Raw genomic sequence first — 17,881 nt, forward strand, 5'->3', positions numbered from 1 at the left:
GAGATGGAGCTGTCAGAACCCCGCTGTCCTCTATGGGGGAATCGGATGAGAACGGACCGCATGTCTGCTCTCATCCAATCCCATCCGATCCACCAGACAGATGGAAAATAGGGTTTCCATCCATCCGGATTTGATGGACAGGATCGGATGGCAGCGGTTGTCAGCAGAGACACCCACTGCCCCATGCATGGAGGATCCGATCAGGTCCGCCTGAAAAACTGACAGGCGGATCTGATCGGACCGTATGTGTGAAAGGGGCCTTACAGTTTGCAAATACCTGCAGATCAAACTGTACCTATAAAAAAAAAAAGTAATAACCATATAACCACTGATGCTTGATGGTGTTTAATACTGAATTTATTCTTATGTCACTTTTTTCAAATATACATTTGCAAACTGGTACTGACTAGTATTCCAGTGTTTCTCTTTTCCCTCAGTTTTTCTCCATCACTTAGCTAATGAGACCCCAAAGCTGATGGAGAGAGGCAAAGGAGGGTAAAACAGGGATGATGTAGGAAACTGACATCCTCCTTATCAACTGATAATGTCAATGGTCGTTAGGGGGTTGGCAGCTATGTGGCTTTGAGTAACTAACAGGCAGGTTTTATCCACCCATCGGCTTGTATTTATATTTGGGGCAATTTTTAGGCATTCTGCTAAGGCACCTCTGAAGAAACCTCAAGGCACTCTGGTTGAAAAAGGCTGATATAGAAAATACTATTAGCACAAAATAGGCAAGCATTTAATTTTTTTGAAAGCTGTAATCCTGTGAATGAATAGTTGAAAATGGCATTTGAGATTATTTTTTCCTAACAATATTACAAAAACAGAAATCAAGAGTTAAAAACAAAGAAAATGTGATTAACTGCGCTAACCTATAAGGGCTCTTTCACACGGCGGTCCGATCAGATCCGCCTGTCAGTTTTTTAGGCGGATCTGATCGGATCCTCCATGCAGCTCTATCTGGCAGCGGGTGTCAGCGGAGGTCACCTCCGCTGACACCCGCTGCCATCCGCATCCGATCCTGTGCTGAAATCTGGACGGATGGAAACCCTATTTTTCCATCCGTTCAGTAATCGGAGCGGAGCGGATCTGATGAGAGCGGACAAGCGGTCCGCTCTCCTCCGATCCCCCATTGAGGGCAGCGGGTGCTGAGACACCTCCCTCTCTGCTCTGCAAGCGGAGACGGAGCTGTCATCCGCCCGGCTCAACGGGGATCGCGGATCGATCCCCGCTGAGCAACACGGATCCGCCTGCGGAGGCGGACCGTGTGAAAGAAGCCTAAAAGTGCAAACACACATGCTTATACAATTAAACAATATATCTCAAATCATACACATATGTAAAATGACAAAAAACAGCAATTGTTTCAAATATCCAAGTGTCCAATAATTCCAACTCGTGCCAAAAATAATGTCTTTTTCTCATGCAGTGCTTCACCCGATGTTGTACATATCCACCACCAGCTAAATTGCACACTTACCAGAAGTTAGTATAATTTAAAGCCTTTATTAAAAAAGCCTCTATGGATCTGTATGGTCTCTCATGTGGCTCCGATTTCTGCAACAGTCCCTGCTACAGAAATCAAAGTTACAGAAGAGACCATACAGATCCATAGAGGCGTTTTTAACAAAGGCTTTAAATTATACTAACTTCTGGTGAGTGTGCAATTTAGCTGGCGGTGGATATGTACAACACTGGGTTAAGCACTGCAGGAGAAAAAAACATTTTGTTTGGCACGAGTTGGAATTAATGGACACTTGGATATTTAAAACAATTGCTGTTTTTTGTCATTTACATATGTGTATGATTTAAGTGTATATAGGAGATATATTATTTAATTGTGTAAGCATGTATGTTTGTACTTTTATAGGTTTGCGCAGTTAAATCAAATTTTCTTTGTTTTCATTTTATACTCCAATACTTGGAGTCACTTTTATCTGCAGCAAACCACAATTTTATTATTTTTTATTATTTTTTGCAGCGCCGGTGACACACAATATAGTAATCAATAGTTAACAAAAAAAATGTTTTAGATGCCTTTGAGTTTTTCTGTAAGGTATTATTCTGTGGACTGCAGAATGTGTTATTTAACCACTTAAGCCCCGGAAGATTTTACCCCCATTCCGACCAGGGGGTATTTTGCGATTCGGCACTGCGTGAATTTAACGCACAATTGCGCGGTCGTGCGACGCTGTACCTAAACGAATTTGACGTCCTTTTTTTCCCACAAACAGAGCTTTCTTTTGGTGGTATTTGATCACCTGTGCGATTTTTTGATCACGCGCTATAAACAAAAAAAGAGCGTCAATTTTGCAAAAATAGCAATATTTTTCACATTTTTTTATATGAAATTCCCCCAAAAAAAAATGTAAAAATCAAAATTTTTAAAAATTTTCGGCCAATTTGTTTTATGCTACCTATGTTTGGTAAAAAAAATCACAAAAAGCGTATTTTGATTGGTTTGCGCAAAAGTTATCGCGTTTACTAACAAAGGGAAAGATTTTTGTCATTTTTGTTGTTTTTTTTTTTAACGCGTAATGGCGGCGATCTGCGATTTTTTTTGCGGTACTGCGACATTGCGGCGGACAGATCGGACCCTTGACTGACATTTTTGACACTTTTGGGGTTACCAGTGACATTTCTACAGTAATCAGTGCTATACATATGCACTGTTACTGTAAAAATACACTGGTAGTGAAGGGGTTAACTTTATTTGGAAGGGAGGGGCTGTGTGTGTCCCTAGGGGCGTGGTTTCTACTGTGATTGGCTGTGGCTCTAGCTGTAAGGACACTGATCAACGGATCTACATACCAGATCCGTTTTATCAGTGTCTTTGCAGCGAGGAGAATGACAGGCAGTTTGTTTACACAAGCTGCCTGACATTCTCCCTCTCCCCCGCCGATCGCCGAGTGACCGGCGGACATCGGGTCCGCTGGTCACACGCGCGGGGGGGTCCGTGACCACGCGGGAGCGGGAGCGCGCCCCCGGGGGCGCGCGCTCGCTCCCTAGACCCTCACAAGCAAGCAACGTAGCCCTACGTTAGTTTGCCTGTGAGGGGCTGACCGCCGACGTAGATAGTCGTGCGGCGGTCGGCAAGTGGTTAAAAGCCGGTGACCTGTGAAGTCGCTGTGCACCGCGACTTCGGCGCAACTTGCAGGGACTTCACATAATGGTCGCCCCAAAGTAGTACAGGACCCTTTTTCTAAGTCGCAAAATGGCAAAAGTGTTGGCATGGAAAGAAAAACAAGTATTATATAAAACATACTTGTGAATCCAGGTCTTCTCCTTTGACACAGAGATTGGCATCAATCACATTCAATCCAACCAACAATCCAACAATTACTGTCCCTTCTTCTTCCATCATTACTGCATAATTTTCATAAAACTCGCTGAATAAGAAAATAAGAAGAGCAGGATATATGAATTATAAAGTTTGAACATACATTATCTCACAAAAGTGAGTACACCCCTCACATTTTTGTATATATTTTATTATATCTTTTCATGTGACAACACTGAAGAAATGACACTTAGCTACAATGTAAAGTAGTGAGTGTACAGCTTGTATTAAAGTGTGAATTTGCTGTCCCCTCAAAATAACTCAACACACATCCAAAAATGGAGCCACCCGTGTCGTCACCGCGCACAGACCATGCTGCAGGCGGCCGTGCGTCAGATGCTCGTTTTCAAGAGATCTATGTAAGTGCAATCTTTCAATAAATTGGTTTTATGTGGAAGATAATGTACTATTAGCCCTCTTCTTTCTCTATTGAGCCGGGATTCCCCCGAACGCTGGAGTAAGCAATACCTACCTAGCCCCCTCTGTGGAGCATTTCCAAAGGCTGGCTGTTTGCTGGATCCCATTGGGACCCCCTCGCCTGCCTGGTTGGGCGCCCTCCATCGAGTCCTCGCTGTGGAGCTCTTTTAAAGGCTATGTGATTGCCTGTTTCTGGTAAATGGCCATTCTTTCCCTTTTGGAGCACCCTGGGGTTGTATGCAGCACTTGGAAAAGATCACCACTGCCACCTGTTTTAGCTGATTTCCCATATAGGGACTGCTTTGTTTACCATCACTGCTCCTATGGGACTTTTTTTATATGAAATCTTAATGTCTTGTCTTTTGTCACAGTCATTTACATTTATTAGCATATGTACATGCTGATAATTATTTACGTTTTTTTTTACACCAAGTGTATTTTTTGGATGTGAATAGGGTTTGTTTGGATCTTTGTGTCAGTTCCCCATTGTTCCCCAGTTTTTCTTTATCACATAGGCTAACATGGTGGGGCATTTAGAGGCAAAAAAAAAAAGTCAAACGCCTGTAAAATAGGCATTTTGAGCTGCAGTGAGCATGAGGCCTAAATGTGTGTTGGAGCCAGCAAAGTCTGAAAAATATTAGAAATAAAGCCCTATTGCCAGGAAATACATATAAGCTATGCAGGATGAGCATTAATAATACATAAAGCAATAAAACAAAATATGCAGTATGCAATGTCAGTTTTTTTTTAACTACTGTACGTATTTGTCAAAGCTATGGTGGGGTGACTTTTTTTTTTCAGTTCTAAGTGAAGATAATATATAACTGGGTAACAAACCTCAAGAGATCCCTACGCATGATCAAGCAACGCAGATAGTCTGCCAATTTCTTCTGCATCATTGATAACCTCAGCCAGGCTCTAGCTCGACCAAGAGGTGTTCTGCAGTTGAGATAAAAGACGATTAGATTAAAGTAACCACATGAACACCAAGGAAGCAATTATGGCTTCCGCATAGCAGTGCAAGAATAGGTTGCCTGGCAACATAAAATGGCACACCTGAGCCCTGGTAAGTCTCGCACGCTGACTGCAACCTCCTCAGCTTCTGGACACAGCTTCTCCACCAATTCCAGGGGACCCCATATCGTTCTGTTAAAGCTCAAAAATGATTTTCTCACTGTAGGATTAAAAAAATATATTTAAAAACAAAAGCAAAGTGCCTGCACTGTATAGCAATGCAAAATTCACGTGTTGTTTAAGTTCTCCCAATGTACAGTATTTCCTCACTTAAAGTGAACCAGTCACATTTCTTAGTTAGAACTGTGCCAGTGTACTTATGGAAAATTTATATTTTGCCCCTCACACAGATTTTTTCACATTGTATAAGGGCAACTTTGGAGCGGAAACGTGACCTGAGGTCTAACCGATGCTGCCTTCTAAGCTGCTTGGGAAATGCTAGTATGCTTTCTCCCAGCTACAGAGTGTGAACATTATATATACACAACTCTATTTTGTTGGTACTACTCTGCACATTTAAGGAAGTTACAGAAGTAATGTGGTCTTACTTATTTCCTGAGCAAAAGGTGCTAGAGGTCATCGCCTCCTGTCCCTTTGTGCTCCCTTTAGTTTCTGGATAGGCTGAAGCAGAAGCAAGCATTGCAGTGTGGTGTGTGCAGAGGGTGCTGACCCTGTAACCAAAATCTCTAAAGCCTTTTCTAGGCTGAAATAAAGCTTTTTGCTAGTGGTGGAGAAAATTTGACACCAACAAGGTTGTGGGTCGATGTAGTCAACATCTATTTTGCTATGTTAATCACCTTAGTAAGAGTTTGCCTTATTTGTTTGCCACTATTCAGGAACTGTATTTTATTGTAACATCTAAGCTTTTGTATCAGGGCTTTATCCTGAGTCGCAAGGTTTAGTAGGTTATTTCATGCCATTGTAAACTGTCAACAATTTATCATTGCATTAGTGAACACATATGTTCACGTGTTACAATGTGCTACAGTATCAGCATGAGATCAGACAGTTAAGAGAGTAGCAACTGTCAGACTTCACCTCAATAGTCATCCTTTGACAAAGCAGGGGCTCACGTACATGACTCTGAAGGAAAGTGATTTGCTTCAGAGTTGTTTTGACGTGATTTGGTTTGCCTTCCAGTTGCTTATGAACATGCTACTGAACTGCATTGAGCTACTACAGCATTCACACTGACTTGCTTCAAGGGGAAAAAAAACAATTTATATTCAGACAAATACTTATATACATAAGCCTACAGTAAGGTGTATTGGGGATATAAATACTAGTATGCTCAAAGTTATTTGGGCAAGGCTAAAAAAACATTAAAAAAAAAAAAAAAAAAAAATCTTTTACTATACTTTTATAATTTACTTTCAATTAGCACACAACTACAAGAAAATGCAGATAGGGTAAGCAAAAAGCCTTTTATTCAATTGTGTCAATTCAAACAGATTCCCTACATTGGTGTAAGCTGAAAAAAAAAATTGAATTTTTGTAAGAACTTACCGTAAAATTCTTTTCTCCGAGTCCTCTGACAGTCGCCGCCCGTTCAGTTAGCCTTCACGAGTGGGTAATGCGCCTCTCTGCAGGAGTAGGCTGGGCAGTGGAAAGGTAAACAAACAAAAGCTTTTACACATAACACACCTCTAGGGGGCTGTTCCTCAGCTATTATTCATCAGCCACTAGGAGCTGCTCTTCAATTTTGTAGCAAGCAGTACACGAAGACTATCAACCCCAAAAAGAAGAGGAGCGGGGACGGCGACTGTCAAAGGACTCAAGAGAAATTTTTTTTAGGGTAAGTTCTTACAAAAATTCTATTTTCTCTTACGTCCTCTGACAGTCGCCGCCCGTTCAGTTAGCCTTCATGAGTGCGATGGCGCAAAGCACTGCAGGTGTGAGGGGTGGGAAGACGCAACCAAGAAAAGGCAACGTGCAACCAGGCCAGAGTCAAAAAAACTGTGCCAACAGGGCAACAAGAGCTTAACAGGAGCCAACCCTGGACAAATACACCCCAAGAAGAGACAGAAACACACGTCTCTGCAAAACAACCATCACGCACAAAACTCTGCAGCCAAAGGAAGCATCCTAGGATGCCAGTACATCAAATCAGTAGAATTTTGTGAAAGAGCGCACATACGACCACATCACCGCTACGCACACCGTAGCCACAGGAAGCCTGATGGCGGAAAGACCAAGAAGCAATGACCGCTCTAGTAGAACATGCCCTCACAGGAAAAAGGGGGGCACCGGAGCCTATAGTGAAGAGGCCCAAAACCAAAGTCCATCTGATTCAAATCGGAAGAAACTGCAGCGGACGAAGCCGAACGCTTCCGAGGGCCCTCGGAAGGATAAACAGGGAATCAGACTTCCCAAAAGACTCCGTGACAGACAGGCAAAAACCTGACCGCCCAAGGCAGAAGCAATGGAAGAAACAATGATGAGGTGGAAACAGACACCACCACAGGAAGAAAAGACTGAGTGGGTCGCCGGACCACGTTATCCCTACAACCGACCAAAGAAGGCAAACGGCAAGACCCAGCCGCCAAGACCGATGTGACAGCTACCAGAAAGGCAACTTTCTGGAACAACACAGGCAGAGCTGGTTCTCTTATGTCCTCAAAGGGAGGCCATTGTAAGAAAAAACAGACAAAAAATTCAAAGTCAGTCCCCACGGAAGCAAGGGAGCCTTCCGTGGAGGAGCCAGACAACGCACCCCTTGAGCAAAGGTGTGAATCAGGAATTAGTCGCCAAGAGACGCTGGAAGAAAAGCGGTAAAGGCCGACAACTGACCCACGACCTTGCCCAGTGCTGATCCACACCTTCCTGCAGGAGGGCAAAAACCCTCGCTACCGAAAAGGAGTGTGGATGAAACCCTTGCGACTCACACCAGGCAATATACGCTCTCCAGGTACGATTGTAAATCTTCCTGGAGTTAGCTGTCCGAGCCTTCAGTAAGGCAAGGCAGGAACAACAGCATCCGAGAGACCCTATCCTCTCGAAAACTTGGCTTTTAACAGCCATGTCGTCAAGGCCAGAGACTGTACAACAGGACGGAATATCGGCCCCGGAGACAGTAGAACGTCTGACAGCGGAAGCTGCCAGGGCGGCTCGACAACCATTCGCCCAAGGTCTGCGTACCAAGACCGACAAAGCCAGTCTGGGGCTACCAGAGATACTTGAACCCATTCTGACGCCACCGGCGGAGGAACCTGGACAGCAGTCGAATCGGAGGAAAGGTTGATACTGCTACCAGGGCACCACCAACGCGTCCGTGGCGACTGCCAGAGGACCGTGGGTTCCAGCCACGAACCTTCCCACCTCCATGTTGAGACAGGACGCAAACAAAACCACGTCCGGAGACCCCACTGGGCACACAGGAGGCAAAACACCTCCAGATGCAGGGACCATTCCCCCTGTTCCACGGACTGGTGATGAATACAGTCCGTCTGCCAGTGCACCATTCCCGGAACGTGAACAGCCAAAACGTTGGAAAGCCCAAGGCAGGACCTCGGCCACCGCCCGGCACCCCCAGTGCCCCGTTTGGCGAATTACGCAAGCCTCTGCCGCGGCGTTGTCCGAGTGAAACACAAATCGGGGGACTGTGATCCGAGTCGTCCAAGGGAAAAAGAATAACTTGATTGCTCGGAGCTCCAAGACGATATCGGCAAGGAGGATCCCTCTGCCAACCACGTCCCCTGGGCACAAAGCGTTCCCAAAACTCCACCCCAGCCCGACAGGCTGGCATCTGTGGTAATCCTTGTCCCCAGCATAGGCAGAAAAGATTTGCTATGCGCCAGAGCGGGTGACAGGAGCCACCCCGAAAAGTCCACCCTCGTGAGGGGGCTTGAAGATATCCTCTTGTCCAACGACTGAGGATTTTGTCCCACCAGGAAAGAACCTCTGCTGACAGAGAGCTCGTTGGGAACTGAACAAACAGAATGGCTTCGGAGGCCGAAACCAGCAGACCCAGGGACCGCCCGCAGGCCCATCGAGAGGAGAGATAGTTGTCCCTGAAAGACCCAATCCCGCCCCGCAGGGTCTGACCCTTTTAGTCGATGGAGACCAGAAGCTCCCTGGACTCAACAATGCCCCCACCGACCGGATGGATGCCATCCGGAACCTCTGCACCCGCACAAAGCGGTTCAGAGACTTGAGGTCCAGAAACGGACACACTTTTCCCTCTTAACTGGGAACCGTGAACAGGTTGGAATATAACCCGTGAAACCTGTCCCGCTGAGGGACTGACACAATGACCCCTAGGGTGAGAAGCTCTGGCACCGCCTCCCATGAGATCATGTAATCGATCGGGAAACAGATTGAGATTTGAAGGAAACCTGTTTGCGGGGCGAGAACGAAACTCGAGCTCGCACCCTGAATGAAGCAGTTTGTAAACCCACCCGTCCCGAATTAGGGACAACCTGGGTTCCCGAAAAGTAACGCAGATGGCCCCGCACCCCTGAAAAGGGTGAGGGCGTCCCTCAGGCAGAGGCGGACCAGGCAGCTGAACAGGCTTGACTGGTCATGGGCTTCCCGGACCATGGCTACCTGCAACCGCCTGAGGCCGTGAAAACGTTACCTCTTTCCCGTGCCCCTAAGGCGCGAAGGGACCCCCGAAGTGAAGGAAGGACCCTGTTTAGCGCGGGGAGATTTCACCTTTAGAGGTGTGGGGCCAAAGGGTACCCACACCACCCCTAAGACCTGTGAGCAATGCATCTAAGGCATTCCCAAGAAGCCGAATACCCATAAAAGGGACATCAGACACAGATTTTTAGGAAGCGTGGTCAGCCGACCAACGTCCACCCATAAAAAAGCAGCGGATTGCGACCCCATCTGCAGGAACCGAGTGATCAGGGGAGTCTCACTCCAAGGCTGCAGCACAAAGGTACACTACGGTCTGGGCCATGTGAGTCACCAGGCCAAGGGCAGTCGGAGAGACCGCCTGAGCAACCAAGGCGCACCTAAGCACCCTGGACCATTCCGTGACAGCTTGAGAAAACCATCACCGAAGCGACCCTAGGTTCAAGCAGGGAGCCTGCCACCAAACACATGTGGCGGGAAAGCGGCTCCACGCGCTTATCCGACGGATCTGTGAACACCGGGGAGTCCTCCATGGGCACCCACATGGATGCATTCAACCCAGAAACAGTGCAGTCCACCTTCGGTGACACCATCAAACAATTACCCACAGCATCTGCAAAGGGATAACGATAATTAAATCGCTTAGGCACCGCCAGCATATGCGTGCTGCACCGCCATAGGTCATTTACGGTTACGTGAAAACTCCACGGGGCAGGGAAAAAACCTGATCCGACTCCTGGGCGTTTTGCGGGACCTGAAGGAAACCCGCCAACCTGACACAGGGTGGGCACAGCAGGAATATTTCAAGTCTCCCTGACGGAGCTAAGAAGTGCAGAAACAAAAAAGAGGGGTGTGTTGGGCGCTTGTGCCGACAAGTGGAACCCGCACTGGGGTATGGGTAAGGAAGAGATGGGATGGAGAGAACAAAATCCGGATGGTGCAAAGTTCCAATGTTGACTCCGAGAGCAGCGCTGTAGGCAGGCAGAAGCCAAAATCCCGCTGGCACATAAAACAAGAAAGGACAGGCACCACTCAGTAAGACAATCAAAGTTTATTGCACAGTGATCATAACACACTTACATTAAGGCAAGGTGAAGGCTTCTCCTGATAGCTCCTCTACCCCTTTAGTGGCATGGCGCTTCCTCATCTCGGCCGAACCAGCAGCCGGGAGATGACGCTACCTTGGTGGAGTCCAATGGTGGAGCAGGATCAAGCCAAAGACAGCTATAAGCCACTTGTCAACTAATGATGATGTAACTAGTTTCGGAGCATGCGCACAACGCTCCTTCCTCAGACGATCGTCTGAGGAAGGAGCGTTGTGCGCATGCTCCGAAACGCGTTACGTCATCATTAGTTGACAAGTGGCTTATCGCCGTTGATCCTGCTCCCCCATTGGACTCCCCCGAGGTAGTGTCATCTCCCGGCTGCTGGTTCGGCCGAGAGGAGGAAGCGCCATGCCACTAAAGGGGTAGAGGAGCTATCAGGAGAAGCCTTCACCTTGCCTTAATGTAAGTGTGTTATGATCACTGTGCAATAAACTTTGATTGGCGCCTGTCCTTTCTTGAGCTAAGAAGTGCAACCACTATAGCGAGTTCCAGCGCAGCAGTGGAGGAGGACCCCTCCTCCTTCCCATCTGAATGAGAGGACTGGGACACCTCAGGGGGGGACATTGTCTGTGGCAACCAAAGCAGGCTCTGAGTCAGAAAAACTGAGAGGGCATCGGCCGTTTTTGGAGTAGTGTGTTCAGACAGCAGCAGACCATCCTGGACGCCAAAGTCGCCAGTGCAGCAGATAAAGAGGCCATGAAAGAGGATTCAGGGGTTCTTGAAGCACCAAACAGGCCTGTGGGGAGTTTGCTATCCTGGGACTCCATATTGCATTAAAAAAATTATTTTGGACACCGGCCCTTTTAAATTGGCGGTTCTCGCGGTGCACACTGCAAATCTACACCGCCGGTGGAGACCCCTTTAAAAGTGCTAAAGCAACAGAGAAAGAGCCGGAAAAAAAAAAAAAAACGAAAAACCGCCAAAAATCAGCCGCACAGTGACACAGTATACACTATCACCTCACACTCGCTGCTGCAGTGAAGGGAGAAGCGACAGCCGCACTAGAGGCCAATTCATGCCCTGAGCCACAATACAATGAGTGCCAATTGATATAAATGGGAGGAAGCACTCACAAAATGGCCGCCGCCCTTACTAGGCGGCCGCCCACAACAAAGATGGCGCCCAAACCGACGCCCACAGTGAGAAAATGGCTGCTGCCCATACAATGAGGCCAAATAGCCTGCCCTCACCCAAAAATGGCGGCCAAACAAATGGAGCCAAATTAGCACAAACCCAGGGACCTGGCCACTGCTGGGACACCTCAGAGGCACGCCCCAGACATACAACAAGCCCCCACACCCCCCCATCCAGGCAGTGTGCACCGCACAGCGCCCCCAGTGGGGGCAGGGAGGTAGGGACCGCCCAAAACGGCCAGGGAGGGGGATACTACAGAGACTACGTTTTTTCTGCCATCCCCTAGGAGTGGGCCCATGACCCCCATATAACTGTCCCGGGGACACGGGGGTAGGATCACTCACCATACCACGGATTGTGGGCTTCGCTCTGACACGGAACACCTCCCACCCTGAGTGGGGGTGCCGGCAGCCAGGGAGGGATGCTAGCAACACAGGGCATTCCGGAGTTGAGACATCCCGGCGAAGATGGATTCTCCGCAGGCTCGCCCACGTCCTCAGGGACACTGTCTTGCGAGACCTGGGCACACCAATGACCTGCGACGCTTGTTGGCAGGCTGGGACTCCATAAGGATCTATATTATCCAGTGCGAGGCCCAGCTCTGCTGTCGCTTGTAGTCCTCCAGGGATCCTTCTGACTACCTAGCTATAGTGAGTGAGGAAAGAAATAAAAAGAAAAAACTTTTTGCAAAGAAAAAGAGAAAAAAACTGAGACATAGGTCCCAGCAGGTAAGCCTATGTCCTACTCCTACGCTAGGCAGCAGAAAACTGAAGAGCAGCTCCTAGTGGCTGATGGGTAATAGCTGAGGAACAGCCCCCTAGAGGTGTGTTATGTGTAAAAGCTTTTGTTTGTTAATCTTTTCACTGCCTAGCCTACTCCTGCAGAGAGGGGCATTACCCACTCGTGAAGGCTAACTGAACGGGCGGCGACTGCCAGAGGACGTAAGAGAAAAATCATATTGTATTTTTCTATGCAACAACTTATCCCAATGGGCAAAAAAAAATTGACTTTATATACTAACTCCCCCCAAAGAAAATGCACATCAACGCCTCTAAAGTTTTAAAACAGCAATGCAGTACACACACATAGGCGTGTGTCCGCGCATATGTATTTTGTTTACATCGACCTGGGTGATGTTGTGTGAACAAGCCCCTAAATATCAGGTTGGATATAGAAGATTTAGAAAAAAAAAGAAAAAACACAGTACATACAGTGAACATCAATCAACACAAAAATCATATGTGAACATATGTGAGACATTCACAAGGGCATGTGTAATGGTACTCAGCATTTGCCACTTTCTGTCCACACTAACCCAACTCACTCTTATTTGAATATAACACTCATGCCACAGATGATTCAAATCTCAGCCAGTTCAGCAGGAACCAGTCGAAATTCAAACCATGTATGGGTAGGCTGAATGTACCAAGTTGATCGATAATAGCACTAATGACTGTGTTCTCCCGGCTGGGAGAACACAATGGCTCCATGGGAGGGATGGGGGAATCGAGCAGTTTTCTTTCCTGAAACACATGGTTGCAGAAAAAAATAGCTCCATCTATGGCTGGCTTAAGTGTCTTTTCACAGGAGGAAGAGCCCGCTCTAAACAGCAAGGGATCTGTGAGCAGATCCCCTGCTGATGGGAGCCCAATGGGACGGATGTCCCATCCATGCCCATTTAGTTTCTGCAGAGGGGACACGGGCGGACCCGTGTGAACTCTGTAGGCAGTCGGGTGTAAATGGACTCCGCTGTGCATTTACATCAGGCTTTCTCCACATAGATTAGAACAAAGTACAACTGCAAAAAGTTATTTGGCATTAAACCAACATATCTGCAGCAAAAAAGAAAACTCATTCTGATATTATAATGAAAATAGGACGAGAATTGGAGATATAGTTAATCTAAGGACACTTTCACTGTGCTGCCACTTCCCAGGGCTGACACACAATAGCAATATATTTAATTTAAAAACCAGTAAGACTTTACCAGGACGTACCTTCACCAAATTATTATATGTAATGTAATGTTACTTATGTACACAGACGATATAGGCCTACAGTTACATATACATACATGCTTCAGCAAATGTTCGATTTATATTGTAAATAGCAATAACTCTCACTCGTTTCAATTGCATACTGTACCTTTAAGGCCATGCTTGAGGCAATGTTCCATTACAACAAAGAACTGCTGAAGAGGAGGGTAATCTGAATCCAAAGTACGGCCATAGCTTAGAGCTGATTCAATGAGTCCTTTTATACTTAGCTTAGCCATGTTCAGCAGATTTGCACGCTCAACTACAGCTGGGTCTTTTGCTGTTGGTACACATGTGAGAACAATAACATTATTTACTATACAGCCATTAAAAAATGACATTCAAATTATATATATTTATAAAATGTGAAGTATTTGGCTGTAGCAGGAGGCAGTTTGTTCGCTGAAGGGCTGGAAAACGGTACAATAATGAGCAAATAGTAATAGAATGAGTAATGAGAAATACAGGCAGATACTTATCCACCATGCCACACCGTCAAGGAGATGTGGTTGGCCCCAGATTTATTCTGCAGCAGGACAACGACCCCAAACATAGCCAATATCATTATGAACCATCTTTAGTGTAAAGAACAGAGTCCTTTAAGTCAGTGGTCCTCAACCCTGGCCTACAGGGCCCACTAACAGGCCAGATTTTAGGTATTACCTTGGGGAGATGCAGACTAGAGTACTGCAATCACTGAGCAGCAAATTATATCACCTGGGATGTATTTCAGTTATCTTGAAAATCTGGCCTGGTAGTGGGCCCTGTAGGCCAGGGTTGAGGACCACTGCTTTAAGTGATGGTTTGGCCCCTACAGAGTCCGGATCTCAACATAATCGAGTCTATCTGGGATTACATGAAGAGATAGAAGGATTTGAGGCAGTCTAAATCCACAGATCTGTGGTCAGTTCTCCAAGATGTTTGGAACAACCTACCTGCCAATTTTTTTCAAAAATTGTGTGCAAGTGTACCCAGAAAAATTTGTACTGTTTGGAAAGCAAAGGGTAGTCACACCAAATATTGATTTGCTTTGGATTTCTCTTCTGTTCATTTACTTTCCATTTTGATCATTGATAACATTTAACTATTAAACACTGAGCTTTTTTATTTTACAGCATTTCCTCACACCTGCCCAAAACGTTTATTATACACTACTGTGCAAACGTTTAGAAAGGTGTAGAAAATGCTGTAGGGTATAATTAAAATTGACAGGGTTGTCTCTATCATTATTTAAACTATTGTGAGTAACCACTCTGTACCTTCTAGTGAGGGCCACACTGTGTTGTCTCTGGTTAGAATGCATCAAATTAGGTCATTGCCCTTCCCAGGATGGCCAATGAAGCCAATGTAGACCATGGTTAGTGGTTCCATCCTCTGGCCTGCTGCCTCTTACCTATTAGTATACATAACCTGTAGTCATATGCCATTTGTTTTACATATCTAGTGCTTGGAAAACACTATCAGGTCTTAAAGGAGCGCTACATTCAGCACCATACCCACTTTACTGCATTGTACTGAAATAAGTAATGGGGCATGTTGGTTAAAAAAAGGGGGAGCAGAAACTATAAATCCAGCTCTACGAAGACTTCAGGGCTATCAGGATCACTATTCTACAAAGCATATTAGCTTCATGATCTGAAAGTGGAAAAAAAGCCTAACTACAAAAATTCTTAAAAATGCTCCCTCCCCTTCCCTCCTCCTACCCATTCTGCATACCCTATATAAAAAAAGTACCCTATATAAAAAAGATTTGTTTTTTTTTTCTTTAAACCTATTTTTATTCTGCTCCAACATGGTCAAGTGAACCCCTAGCTCTGGCTTCCCTGTGTCTGAGAGCAGCTGCTGCAGGGGAGAGGAGGGAGCGCCGACAATGGCTGGACCGTGGGAGCCAATTCGATTATGGCTCTCAGAATTCACAGTTGTTGTTGAGTGCTCCCTTTGATCCCATTGGAGAGATTTTCCCTCACCTTCTGTACTTGTGGCACCCATATGTCAGGAAGTTTTAGACAGCAATCAAAACATTGTCAGAAGTTTTAACTATTCCTCATTCTATTTACTATGTTTTTTTTTAGGTCTGTGCCCAAGTTAAGGAGATTTTCTCATCACTTTCAGTTTTTTTTGTGTTGTTTAATCTCCCCAGCAGAGCAATTAAAACCTGACAAAGGCTTTAACTCTTCCCTACTCTATTAAAAAAAAAACTGGTTCTGTCTGGAGTTGTGCTTGAACTTATGCTGAGGTTCATATGACAACACTAGTCAGAAATAAAGCAATACTTCTCTGAGATACAGTAAAAATAAATTATACCGGAGGATGGAGTTAGTAGAAATATGTTTCCATGTTGATGATAGTGTTACGTTTGTAGAAACGTGGAGTTAGTAGAAACATGTTTCCATGTTGATGATAGTGTTACGTTTGTAGAAACATGGAGTTAGTAGAAACATGTTTCCATGTTGATGATAGTGTTACATTTGTAGAAACATGGAGTTAGTAGAAACATGTTTCCATGTTGATGATAGTGTTATGTTTGTAGAAACATGGAGTTAGTAGAAACATGTTTCCATGTTGATGATAGTGTTACATTTGTAGAAACATGGAGTTAGTAGAAACATGTTTCCAGGCTGATGATAGTGTTACATTTGTAGAAACATGGAGTTAGTAGAAACATGTTTCCATGTTGATGATAGTGTTACGTTTGTAGAAACATGGAGTTAGTAGAAACATGTTTCCATGTTGATGATAGTGTTACGTTTGTGTATAACGCACAGTCAGATAGAATGTTGTACCTGGCTGAGACACCACAGCTGCAGTGAGATGGGAGACCCAGTTAACGGGGTTCCTTGGTGCTCCAAACTGAGCCATAATCAATAGGAGATGCCGCTCTTATTTCAGTGATCTGTAGAGGAGAGAGATGCAAGATATTAAAGCTACCCACAAGCAATTAATAATACATGTGCTGACAGTCACATCATTAGCAAGTTATTGATTTGAAATCATGAGCGCTCATCATGTGATATATAAATTATACTGAAGTACATACATAAAGGATGAAAGCCCCCGACAGCCTGTCATTGCACAGTAGGGGGTCACTGCTATCTGCACAAAGCTGTCAATCCCAGCAGTAGATATCATTCGATTCTTGCCGCTGGTATTGGCAGTGTGGCAAAATGCTTGTGTGAATAGTGCCTTACATGTAACAGTAATAATAATCTAAAACAAACCAAGGGGCTCCCTGCTTTATTTTGTGCTTCATAGTGCCGCCGTCAGTCATCCCAAAAGGGAAGGTATCTAGACCACCCATTCTCAACAGGGATCCTTCAGAGGTTGCAAGGGCTTACTTGAGCGGTGACTGATTGACCTCCTGTCTGATGGCACTTACATAGTTCTGGGGTCAATGTCACTTAGCAGAGCCAGCTGCTAATGTAAGTGGACATTCTTTCCACTGACCACCAATGTAAGTGGACATTCTTTCCACTGACCACCAATGTAAGTGGACATTCTTTCCACTGACCACCAATGTAAGTGGACATTACTCCGACTGACCCCCAATGTAAGGAACATTCTTAAAATTGACCACCAATGAAAGGGGCATTCTTCCCACTGACCACCAAAGTAGACACTCTTTCCACTGACCACCAATGATAATGAGGATTCCTTCAACTGGGAACCAATGTAAAAAACATTCTTCCCACTGACCACCAAAATAACGAACACTCTTAAAATTGATCACCAATTAAAGGGGCATTCTTCCCACTGATCACCAATGTAAGTAGACACTCTTTCCACTGCCCATCCATGTAAGTGGACACTCCACTGCCCATCCATGTAAGTGGACATTCTTTCCACTGACCAGCAATGATAATGGGCATTCTTTCCACTGACCACCAATGTAAGTAGACACTCTTTCCACTGCCCATCCATGTAAGTTGACATTCTTTCCACTGACCACCAATGTAAGTGGGCATTCTTTTCACTGACCACCAATGTAAGTGGGCATTTTTTCCACTGACCACCAATGATAATGGGCATTCTTTCCACTGACCAGCAATGATAATGGGCATTCTTTCCACTGACCACCAATGTAAGTGGACATTCTTTCCACTGACCACCAATGTAAGTGGGCATTCTTTCCACTGACCACCAATGATAATGGGCATTTTTTCCACTGACCACCAATGTAAGTGGGCATTCTTTCCACTGACCACCAATGATAATGGGCATTCTTTTCACTAAGAACCAATGTAAAGAACATTCTT

At 45.5% G+C, this 17,881-nt stretch overlaps 1 protein-coding gene across 3 annotated transcripts in view; it reads right to left on the bottom strand.

Annotated features, from left to right (window-relative positions):
• The window catches only part of RUFY2 (RUN and FYVE domain containing 2), a gene marked incomplete at its 5' end in the record, with an annotated part of 42,811 nt that extends 26,324 nt beyond the window's left edge, over positions 1-16,487 (bottom strand). For all 3 annotated transcript variants that reach the window (XM_082267457.1, XM_082267456.1, XM_082267455.1), the window contains 5 exons: positions 3,269-3,392; positions 4,598-4,699; positions 4,817-4,934; positions 13,738-13,908; positions 16,412-16,487. In XM_082267457.1, coding sequence (XP_082123583.1) covers positions 3,269-3,392; positions 4,598-4,699; positions 4,817-4,934; positions 13,738-13,908; positions 16,412-16,487 — 591 coding nt within the window. The remainder of the gene's footprint in view (positions 1-3,268; positions 3,393-4,597; positions 4,700-4,816; positions 4,935-13,737; positions 13,909-16,411) is intronic.
• Between the last annotated feature and the right edge of the window lie 1,394 nt (positions 16,488-17,881).

This window comes from Pelophylax lessonae (assembly GCF_965119305.1).
Source record: "Pelophylax lessonae genome assembly, chromosome: 9".
Taxonomy (NCBI): Eukaryota; Metazoa; Chordata; class Amphibia; order Anura; family Ranidae; genus Pelophylax; species Pelophylax lessonae.